This window comes from Gadus morhua, chromosome 16 (assembly GCF_902167405.1).
Source record: "Gadus morhua chromosome 16, gadMor3.0, whole genome shotgun sequence".
In the NCBI taxonomy this organism is placed as follows: Eukaryota; Metazoa; Chordata; class Actinopteri; order Gadiformes; family Gadidae; genus Gadus; species Gadus morhua.
In genome coordinates this window covers 19,977,248-19,989,380 of record NC_044063.1, presented here as the reverse complement: position 1 = coordinate 19,989,380, position 12,133 = coordinate 19,977,248, and the positions used below count along the sequence as shown (strand labels likewise).

General features: G+C 45.7%; 1 protein-coding gene across 2 annotated transcripts in view; it reads left to right on the top strand.

Annotated features, from left to right (window-relative positions):
• The window catches only part of lsamp (limbic system associated membrane protein), a 406,372-nt gene extending 397,256 nt beyond the window's left edge, over window positions 1-9,116 (top strand). For both annotated transcript variants that reach the window (XM_030381455.1, XM_030381454.1), the window contains 2 exons: window positions 6,590-6,738; window positions 8,783-9,116. In XM_030381455.1, coding sequence (XP_030237315.1) covers window positions 6,590-6,738; window positions 8,783-8,877 — 244 coding nt within the window. In that variant the 3' untranslated portion in view covers window positions 8,878-9,116. The remainder of the gene's footprint in view (window positions 1-6,589; window positions 6,739-8,782) is intronic.
• The last annotated feature ends 3,017 nt before the right edge of the window (window positions 9,117-12,133 follow it).

The following is a 12,133-nucleotide window of genomic DNA, read 5'->3' as shown; positions in this document are numbered from 1 at the left end:
ATTAATTATCATAACCCCTCACACCACATCTTTCCTCTTTTATAGTTTTTTGTCCCTCTTTCATCAGTTAGCAAATTAATTTGCTTATTAGTCAACTATGTACGATTAAAAACTTTTTTTTAAACTCTGACCGATCATTTCCTTACAACCAATTGTTGAGTTTGCAAGACAAGAGCCATTACAGAAATTGTTGTTTTTTTTGCAGCAACATCTTTCACCATAGATGGCGCTGTCTCTGTGATTTGATTCAACTATTAGTTCACTCATGTGTGCTTGTGTGAAACTATACACTCCAAACGATGGCATGTCCGTTAGATGGCTGAGGGAAAGGAAACCATTGTTGGCCTCCTACCAGACAGCAGAAACCGAGTTACATAAAAAGGCGATGGCACCCTACCAATTTCTTACTTTCAACTCTTGTCGTTTAATAACCCGAGAAATGGCTTCTATTGTAGCGACCGCGGCGACTCTATTGGGGAAATAGGAGCTTTGAAATGGAATGGCACCTGTAGAGTTACGCAAGTAGTAATTCCATTTCAGATTAAATCACGGCTGCAAAATTCAAAAAAATTGCAAAGGAGGGACATTAGAGAAGAGGCACAGGCCTTATCAAAAGTGTCGGCCTGTGAAGTAATGGGCCTATCAAAGCAGCTCTTGAAATGAGAGATTTATGGTGGTTGAAGTATTTTGCATTATCTGTTGTTGCGTATTTTTCCCCAGCCTCATATATCTCAGTTGTTTTGTCCCCTGGAGAGTTTTGGCTCAACGCCTGTTCATGGCCCCCTCTTTTTCTCTGTCTCTGCGGGAAATATTATCACGCTTTGTCCTTGGACGATGGTGTTAATGCACCATAATATTATCACTTATCCTTGCTTGGCCAGTTAGTTTTAGTCCCTCTCCCACAGCATCCTTTTTAATAAGCCAAAGCCTATTGTGGGCTTTTTTTACTCAGTCGTTGAAGTGCGAGAGCCGTTTCCGGGCCAGAATCCTGAACCTGCTAATCAGCCTAACCTCGATGTCACACACCGAACAGCAGCTCTTGCAGGTGGCCTCGCTCAATCTGCTTTTTGTTTGAGCCCAGCCTCCCTTTGATAAATAGGAAACAGCCCAATGCACCACGAGAGAACCACCATGCTAGGAAGAAAACTAGAACCTCCAACGCCTCCCTAGAGACGCTCAGTCCCTGCCAAGAACTCTGTGTTCCACCCCGGCCCTCCGAGTGGTCAAGAGTCAGTCACAAAGGAGACGTTAAGAAAGTGGCAGTGCCCCCAGGAAACTAGAAAAACAGCCCTCAGACAAAAGAGAAGTTGCTGCAAAGCTTCAGATCTGCCCGGGCCAACAAGAGGGGGGGGTTATCCCGAACAGGAACAACATGTTAAACCCCTTGAGCGAGGTGCCAACTTGGGGGCATTTGGCAGGCGGCCACCAAAATGAAGAAGATACTGCCCTCAACTGTGGACCACCGGCCCCCCACAAAAGTCAAACATCAGCTTGCACCACCAGGCAGGGAGGGGTGATGGACAAGGCCGCCTTAATGCACGGGTTTGCCTGGGCTGAAGCCCCAGGGCCTACGCCGATCGGGGGGCCTATCATGAGCTGCAGTAAAAAAAAAAAAAAAAAAAACATTTTTTTTTATTTATATTTTATACTAGCCCATGATAGGCCCCCAGATCGGCGAAGGCCCAAGACAATGTGATTTTTGATTTTGGGCTTACAAAGATCAGAGGCCTATCATCAGCCAAGAAAAAAGAGGGCCAGTGGCCCCTTTACACCACAGCCACACTCGTCCCACACACCCCCCCCCCCCCCCCCCCCCCCCCCCCCCCATCAACAACGGCAAAATGTCGGAAATAAGTTACACATCTTCATTGTAAGATCCCCTCTCAGGGGGCCTACGAAACCTGAGCCCCAGGGCCCAATGGCAGGTTAAGGCAGGCCTGGTGATGGAGGTTCGGGAGTATGGCTCAGATTTGCCTCCACATCCATCAGAACATGCTAATAACCACTTGAGCACGTCCTCTTCACCCGAGCACGTGTCCTCGACCAGCAGACGACGCCTTTACAGTGATGGGGACACACTGGGCAACAGCGACGGTTGTAGCATCCAGCGCCTCCAAATGACTCCCACCCGATTACCACGGTGCCTTTGAACCCAATTAGCCTGCGGTCCAATGTGATTCATCGCGGACACTCCCTCTAACTCTTTCTCAGTGCCGGGCCTGTGTGGCCACATGACTGTGCTGCTCACTCCCGTTCCATTCAGAGATGCCCCTTTACATCTGTTGTTCTGGAGTGCAGGATGATGAAACACCTCTGTTCTCCGCTTGGTCCGCCGTACAGGGCTCTGGGCGCTGCTGGCGCTAACTGACCGTGGGCTCATAGATCAGCTGTTGATTTCTGTGTTTCAGAAAAGGCAGTGCCAAACTGCACAAGATATAACCTTGGTGGAGCGTTTTCACTTGTTTTTTCTCCGGTCCTAGTGAGAGAAATCCACTGCGATTTATACTGCAAGGTTTTGTGCCCTCTTCATCTTTGCTAATTAGCTTTTTTCCTCTTTTTTTTCGCAATCCTCCACTGACTTGATCCTCCCAACATCATTTATAGCATTTCATACGAGAGATAAATATCCACAGTTCTGCATAAAAGAGAGCAGGGATAAGTCGATGAGCACGTTGTATCTATTCCCGTCTTTTTTTTCTTGACCAACTTATCTTCATTACATACCACCCCATCGATCCGTCCGACTACAACGTTATCGTCTATAGTCCTTTCGCCAGACTTGCGTCAAAGGCGTCATCGTCGTTTGAGATTGTTCATTTAAACGAAAGCCAAAAGACCAAAGAAAAATAAAAGAAAGGGAACAATTGACAATTCCCTGTTTGGCAAATTAGGATCCGCCCCCTGCTGTGCGAGCGTTCCCGCCCATCTGTACGTCGGACACGGGGGGGGGGACGGGGGGACACGCAGTGAGTTGTCAGCCAGCGTGACAGACAGATGTGTTTGTTGTTTTGTCAGCCGGTGCATGATTGCTGTCACAGCCGCCCAGTTCCCTTCAATCATTCCCAGGTTACACGTCTCAGCAGGACTCCCTGCTTGATTTCATTTATCATCAGCCTCCAAGCATAACCGGCCTGTCACTCCCCGCCGCTGATAACCTACTTTAGATGGCCCCGAAACCACACGCCCACACGCTACCGAATCAACTCTGTGTCTGTGTGTGTGTGTGTGTGTGTGTGTGTGTGTGTGTGTGTGTGTGTGTGTGTGTGTGTGTGTGTGTGTGTGTGTGTGTGTGTGTGTGTGTGATTTCACCCCCCGTCGCTCTCTGCTCCAGCGGTGGTCTCCGGCAGCGCCCGGCGTTCCCACCGCCGCCGCCTGACCTCCGATAGAATAAAAGGGTCAAATAATTTCAGTCGGGGGTCCAAGGTTACCCTTCTGTGCGGCGAGTCGACGCGGAGACAAACGCAAAGCGTGTCTCTCTCACACACACACAGACGCACACACACAGACCAACACACGGACACACACTACAGAGCATTGCTGCCCTCTATCTGAGACATTGGATAATAGCATGCAGAATTATTATTATTAGCCCTTTTCTTTTTTCACTGCTCGATTTATTGCAGGTAGACGGAGGGAAGAGGTGGCTGCATTCCTGCCAACTTTTTGATCATGTATTTTGGCCTTTTGTGCTTGGAGAAGCTGGCACGGATAGGCGTAGACGAGGATGAACTTCAGCGCCGGAGTCTGGGGGGGAAAAGCTTTGGCCCCGAAAAGCTTTGATATGCCAAAGAAGGGTAAAGTTAAAATGAACACTTAGAGATTTGAAAATCAAAAAATAAACCGTGAGTACCCTGAGCTCTGAGGGAAATTGGACCAAGTTTGTGTCTTGTAAACTTAACAATGGCCTTTAAGCGCTCCAGCGGCTTGCTTATGCAGAGCTTTGATTCCAGACTTTCCATTGAAAGGAAGAGTCGGGATGGTAGCCGTTGTGACCTGCTCCTTGTTGCTTGCTTAATCTCCGTCTGCAGCCACCAGGCCGTCCTACATTATAATTTATATTATAAATAGCCTATTGCTCCTCGGGCCCTTAAGTGTCCCACACTTTCTCGTGCTCTGGCCTTGCTCGATGAGCAGGAAGCAACGCCTAAACATACAGCCGCTCCTAATAAACACACACCCAGGAGAATGGGTCCTGCACTGTCCGTATCCTTGAAGACATTACAGTTAATATGGAGAGGGGCCACTCCTGGCCCAATATGCTAACCTTCCCCCCACCACACACACACACACACACACACACACACACACACACACACACACACACACACACACACACACACACACACACACACACACACACACTCAAATCACCCTCCCCCACCACACACACACACAAAAATCGACTGATCTCCCCCCACGCCACACACACACACACACACACACACACGCACATAAATCGACTGATCTCCCCCAACAACACAACACACACACACACACGCACACAACCACACACACTATTATGTATGAGTGGGAAGGACTTCAGCACTTTATCAACTTCCCGCTCCCACGTCAGCTGGTTCGCACTCCTCCGTGACGTGCGTTCCTTCCGCCTTTGTTTTTAATGGAAATCCACTGTTCTGCCTGTCAGCGTGAACGGGAGCCACTGCCTGCCTCCTGTTGGGATGACCACATTAGCCTGCTTTAAGTGGGATTAAGGCGACGGATGCTGAATAACTTTGCGCGCTCCATTCAAGACGCGTAGGTCTCAATCAGCCCAGAACAAGCACATCCATTATGTGTTCTTTGGCGGGGGAGATGAGGCTGGGGGCCGGGATAGCGTCGAGACCCGGGCCGGGCACAGTCCATCACAGCCATACAACCCGCCGCGTCAGCAGCGCGGTATTGATTTATCTCCTGGTCGAAAAAACAGTCTGGACGCATGTTGAAATCATTGATCTTTACAGAGTGGGATGGTTTTCCAACCCCTCCCCCCCCCCCCCGACCTGGTAATGAAGGGATGGTGAGCAGCCCACACATCTTCATTTAGGATTTGAGCAGCGGTCTGCAACAGATAACAGTGAAGAAAACTGCATTGTGCGTTTTGTGTGTTTTGTGACGTCGTCATCAGCATCATCATCAGCAGCAGCAGCCGCATCATCATCTTCATCATTATGCAAACAAAAATAATATCTTGCTACTTTCCAAAAACGTCAGCCTTTAAATTTTCCTTCCTTTGATTCAAAGTCCTGTGATGCCGGTGATTTAAGCTACGCTCAGTTGAAGTTTCCATCTAAACCAACGGTAAAGAGAGTAGGGCGCTTCTAATGTGAATGGATTCCTCCAGAAGGACGACAGCATTCGGTTAAAATGGCTCTTTCATAAAACTTAACTAGGAAATAGCCTAACCCCTGCTCTCACCAAATGTCTGTTGGCACAAAAGGAAAACTCATTACGGAATATAATTATATGATATAAAAGTAATAAGCTATCTCTAGGCCTTTGCTTGCACTGGTGTGACCTTTTGAACAGCTATTAACTTTTGATACAAATAAAGGATGGATTCTTTGGATGAAAACAAAGGAGAAATACAGAGTTTGAATGGTATATAGACGATATCTTATATATTGGTTAACTTTCTTCCCTCTCAGAAGAAGTAGCCAGTAGCTAAGGAATTGGAACTTAAGCTGATTTATTCTCAATGGAATCGGTGCAGTATTTGCAAAGTAGTGTAAAGCAAAATCTACTTGTCGACAAGTGTATGGGAGCTGTTTTGTGTGCGGGTGTGTTTGTGGGTGTGTGTTTGTGCGTGTGTGCGCCTGTGCACATGCCTGGGCTTGTGTATGTACATTAATCAATACATGTAGGTTGGCAACTGGGTAGTTAAGGCAAGGGGTTGGAACGGTCAGGGACATTCAAGGCTGTGAAGCCAAATCAACATCTGGAGGCTCTTTTCCCCTGCTGGGGGTCCTGGCAGAAGCCATTCTCACTGAGGGGTCACAGGGGTCGTTCGCAGCAGCCAAAGTGCTCAGCTATGGAGTTTGTGTTAAGTGATAAACAATGGCACGATGCATTAGCTCACCACGTTACTTAAAGCCACAATACGAAATTGCTGTGCTGAAAAGTATAGCTGCAGTTTGTTTGGGAGGTTGTGGGCATAGTTATATAGATAAATAGACAGAGAGACAGACAGACGAACAGACAGCAAAGAGCTAATTGGCGGTGATCAAAGTATGCTTGCGCATAACGTCACTTTTCTTGGCCCTCCAGGCCGGATGGATTCCCCTGGAACACTTAAAGTGGTGTGAGTTAATGGGATTTTAATGACCGGGTAATAGTTATTTTCCCTTAAACGCAACCACAACAACCGATCTCCACTGACCCTTTCTCTGCGAGACGGCGAGCCTCATGAAACTGTGCTGAGCAGATGAACACTGACCGTTAGCCCTCGGCTCTGTCTTTTCTCCGGGACCCGGCTGATGGGTGTGTTTTATCTATCATTGCCACGGGTCCATAACCTGGTGTGTGTTCTACCTCCCCTCCTCCTCCTCCTCCTCCTCCTCCTCCTCCTCCTCCTCCTCCTCCTCCCCAGGCTATCCAACTCTCAGGCCATCAACATACAGACCCTGGGCACCAACACCATCCTCATGATCACCAACGTTACCGAGGAGGACTACGGGAACTACACCTGCGTGGCCTCCAACCGGCTGGGCTTCCAGAACGCCAGCCTCTACCTTTATAGTGAGCACACACACAAACGCACCTGCATGCATAGAGCACACACATGCACAGAGCACACACACACACACATGCACAGTGCACTGTAGTCCACACACACACATCCCCCCCATGCTGGGTATATGTTACAGTAGCAGACTCACTCTATATGCACACTGTCCATCTACAGTGAGATCACATTACAGTACACTACACCCTATATGCCCCATCTTAGTCTCTGTAGAGAGTATACATTACAGTACACTACACTCTATATGCACACTCATAGGCTCTATAGAGAGAGGACATTACAGTATACTATACACTATATGCACACTATCCCTCTATAGAGAGTGTACAATACACTAAAAACTCAAATCTATATGCACACGCACTTTATAGAGTATACAGGAGCCTTCACAGTCATAGCAAACACTCCCTCTATATGAGATACAGTAGCCTACACGCTTTGTAGACTCACTCTCTCCCTTTGTACTATAGAGGGAGAGAGTGAGTCTACAGAGTGTGTAGGGTACTCTAAGGTTTAATTTAGACTCTATAGTGATAAACCTTGCAGTAGCCTACACACTCTGTAGACTCACTCTTTCTCCCTTTATAGTGATTAAACCTTACAGTAGCCTACACATTCTGTAGACACCCTCACTCTTGATCTATAGTGATTCAACCTTAAGGTAGCCTAAACACTCGAAATGCACACTATGGGTCCTATCTTGCACCCAGCGCAATTGACTTTCTACACCGACGCATGTATCGTTGCTAGTTTGCAACCGGCGCAAAGCTGAATTCCCCCCTTAGGAAACTCGCGCCACTACACTTGCGCCCTGAGAGGCGTGTCGGCGAAAAGCAGAGGCGTGTTCCGGCGCAAATGATACATGGTGCTATCTTAAAGATCGTTTCGCAATTGTGCCACTGACAAAAAAATCCTGGTTTAAATTCCCTAGCGGATAGCGCAATTGGTGTTGCTATTTTGACGTGACTAGGCAGGTCGGAACTGTAACATAAGCTTACCCACAAGTAGGCTATAGACAGCGCAAAAATGACTACAATTGGCCTAATTTAAATATTATGATGTCAAAGATTGTTCATATGTGAAACTGCATAGAAATAGCATGTGCATTGTGGATTGATTTTTTTGTTTTCATAGGGGCTGCATGAATGAACACTGTAGTAGGCTATGCCATACATTAAAATATTAATAATAACAATAAAAAACTTGAGCAAAGTATATCCCAGCCTTCCAAAACAAAATTGTGTTTTATGGTAAATGATAACGTTGGTTAAATTATTTGGGAAAGAACAGCTGATACAGCAGTAATAAGTTGTACTTTTAAATCAATGCATCTGCAAACAGCGTAGAGCAAACACATATTTTCTTGACACAGACATGGCGTACAAGCCCATTCGTGAGGAAACAATGGTTTTACCAGGAGTGAATGTTTGAAAGAATAAATGAATGCGAGTGATGCTTGGCACGCGTTTGTCTGTTTAAACACACGCAAACTTAACTATAACTACAAATAGGGCCCACAACAGTTAGTGTTGCCTTGTCTGGATACAAAGGTATAATGCACACTAATGTGCACACACACTGATCATCCACATGCACTGAGCCAGCTTATTTCATGCATTGATTATATGTCAGTGCTGTGCTGGTCAGCAAATCTGTTCACTTCTGAGAGACATTTAGTTCCTGAACCTGAAATGCATGATTCTTTCTCGGTTCTGCTTGCACAGTAATTGTGTTGTCAAACCCATAGACCCCAGCTATCCGTCCTCTTTTATATCAAAAATATATAATCTTCTTATGAGTCTGTACTTGCCTATGGCCACTAGATGTCGTCCCTCCCTCATTTATTATACCTATTATGAATTGCAGTTGCTTATCTGTAAAACTAAAGGAAACATTACAGTTGTTAAGCTCTTACAATGAGTTCAGGCCTGTATGCTTATACCATGACCAAAATATCTTTAATTCTTTATACAAAGAATCACAACACTTGAAGTTGCTCAACATGACCCTATCCTTTCACTCTCTATTGTTCTGCAGGACCTGGGATGGGGCAAGACAACGGCTCTGCCTCTGTATCTCAATCACTGTGGCTTATGCTGGCCTGCATCACCTGCCTTTTCTTCAAGTGTTAATACCGCCCTGCTTCTACTCCTCCTCCTCCTCCTCCTCCTCCTCCTCCTCCTCCTCCTCCTCCTCCTCCTCCTCCTGCTCATGGCCTCCATCCGTCTCACCACACCGCCCCCCCATCAAGTCTTTACTGCTCCCCGAGTACCAACCGACACCCACCACGTAGACTCCTCCTCCCGCCCCCTCACACACACACACACACACACACACACACACACACACAAACACACAAACACAAATACACGCACACACACACACACACACACACACACACACACACACACACACACACACACACACACACACACACACACGCGCACACACACACACCTTATAGCCTCCCCCTAGCCCAGACTGTTTGCATTATCTTGTTCAACAAAACCTTCATGTACTACAACAATGCCCTGCTTAGATATTAAGAAGCATAAAAGGGTAGGCTGGGGGATTATTAATACTACTAATAACCATGATGTTGGTGGGAGGACGGACCATGCGTTTTAGTGCAGAAAATAAGTGAAGTTAATGACATGAAGGTCATCACTTGCAGTGCTTTTTAAAAAGGACTGTCACGGTTGCTCTCTGATTTAGATTTAGTAAGGGATGGGGGGGGGGGGAGCGAATTCGTAAGGTTTCGTGCTCTCTCTACTCTTTTTAGTGTGTGTTTGTGGATCTACTCCCCGGGTGGCCAACGGGCAGGAGCTCAAAGCGATCACCGCGTCCCTGCTGGGGCCTGCAGCTTCAACCAGCTCTCCCCCCCCCCCCCCCCCCCCCCCATCCTTCCACACATGCCCTACCGTGAGGTCGCAGCTGCCGTCACCCAAGCTCATCCGCGACAAAACCACAGTATCTGCCAAATATCTATCAAGTGTATAGGTTTGAAGTTAACACACACACACACACACACACACACACGCAAACGCAAGCACACATACTCACACATTTACACCCACATACATACACAGACTCATGCACATGGGAACACTAATCAAAAGGTAACATTGAGTGTGCTTGAGTGCTCTCTAAACTAATTGATGTTTATTAAGCAGCTTTTGATTGTTACTTCCTTTCCATTCGCACACACTCATTTAGCTACAGCTTGTGCTCTCATGACTCAATGGCCTTCATTTCTGGACTCTAATCTTGGTGTTAGATCAGGAAAAATCCAAGAAATCCCACAGTTTTAGAATAGATTTGTGGTAAAGGAAGGGGCACCATGATGGTATGATGTACAATCTTTTTAGGAGTTCAAATCGTGTGTTGTAAAAACAGAAAAGGAAAAAAAAAAAATATTTGAATCGACTCCCCGTGGCGGAGACAAAACTCCTCCAAGAGGCACGAGGTGGTGTGTTTCCTTGGCAACAGGATATTAGGGAGGAGGGAGGAAAAAAAGTATGCGGTGATACATAGTTTTGTGTACATAGTTGAATTGTGTATTTCTCTACAGTCAGGCCCCCTTTGTTTTGTTGCTGCGATCAGAGGAAGGCACCTCAGATCGTTACAGTGTCCATCACCTTGTCCAGCGACGGCCCCCCCATGCCCCCCCCCCCCCCCCCCCCCATGCCCCACCCCCCCATGCCCCCCCCCCCCCCCCCCAAACCCCCTACCCGCTCGACGTGTGTCTGATGTGGACTCAATAGTATCTAGCTCTATCTACACATGGTAAACCATGTACTACAAATATGGCGTTTTGGCTTTTTGGATTATTTTATAACGATGCATCCATGAAAGAACCGTCTTTTCTGCTGGAACTTGCATTGAAATGTATGACACCAATGAATGACTTTGCTTTTAACGTAATCTCATCTTAAAAAGCTATGTTTGTTTTCATAATGAAATGATACCGGAAAGTTCATAATATATTGACTTTATGTTCTGTTTCCTTTTTGAGTCTGTTATTTCATGTTAATAGTATGTGTGTGTCTATAAATGGTATGTGTATACTTAAATTCAAAGGCCTGATGATCAATGGTATCATATTTAAGGTGTCCATTATTCATTTAAGACAATGGTTGACGTATGGATTACTTTTGGCCTGTTTCAATGAAGGGTTAAGGCATATTTTCTGTCACTCTGGATGACGTTTGAGAAATTAATTGAATATATATGAATATATTAGTCAACCTTCTTGACACAGGACACAACAGAAAAACAACAAACAAAGTTTCTTAGTTTCGCTTTAAACAATGTATCCCAGAACTATTTCAACCTTGTCTTACCTTGTGACTCAAAAAGTAAAACAAATGTTCAGAGTGCCCATATATTTTAAATACAAAAACGTTGACAATTAAAGATACCTTTAGACTCCCACAGATTTGAAGTCTATTGCCTCCGGAAATAGATCAGAATTTGTCCATCACCACACTCGCTGCAATTGTTGTATCCCCCGGCAACAAGCTTGGCGTGCATAGCGTAGTCCTCCTGTACACGTCTCAAGTTGAAGTTTAAGAAGAACAAACTGTAGATTCCCCTGTGAAAACACACACTTCTAGGTATGTTGTCTTCGTCCCAACATTGATAATTCATCCTGAAATTGTTCCCAGAGAATGCCTCTTAGGATGAGGGGATCAGTGATGACCCTGCCTCTGATCAAGTATTAGCTTCCACAGAGATTAAAGGCTTTTTTGTTTTTTTTGTTTGTCGTGCTTTTACAAATTAACAGATCTCAAGGTTAACCGGATTTGTAATGTGAAATAACAATTAAATTATGTGTTATCGATCATGATCTAAACAAAAATCTTGCAATTTCTTTCATGGCAATTTGTCATCCATACTTGCAAGCAGGTGCTTCTGTAGAGATGTATTAGATATGTTTACTGTTATTCTTTCATAAACATCCAAATGTGTTTACAGAAAAACAAAGATCTGCAGTATAGACCCCATAATGGCAGTAAAGGGGCTGCTGGTTAAGTCTACCCTTAAACATACATGTCAAAGTGGAGAAGGCTGTGTAACTTCAGCTCCATTGAGTTTTCCTAGCAACACTGTTGGGAGGGTGAACAGTAGCCAGCACTAACAGCAGTCCTAGCATGTCTTACCAGTTCCTCTCCCCATCTCACAGTGTGTCTAATATGAATGCTCAGGGCAAAATTGGACTCGCAATTGTACAGACTCCCCACCACCGACCTAAGCATGATTGGTGGAGATGGGAATTTGGTTATGTGATTTGATAGTTTTGTTTACACAAAATAGTTGATTTCTTTAAAAGTAAATTATAACACAATCCAAAGTCTCACAGTAGGTGGAACCAAAACATGTTTGGAA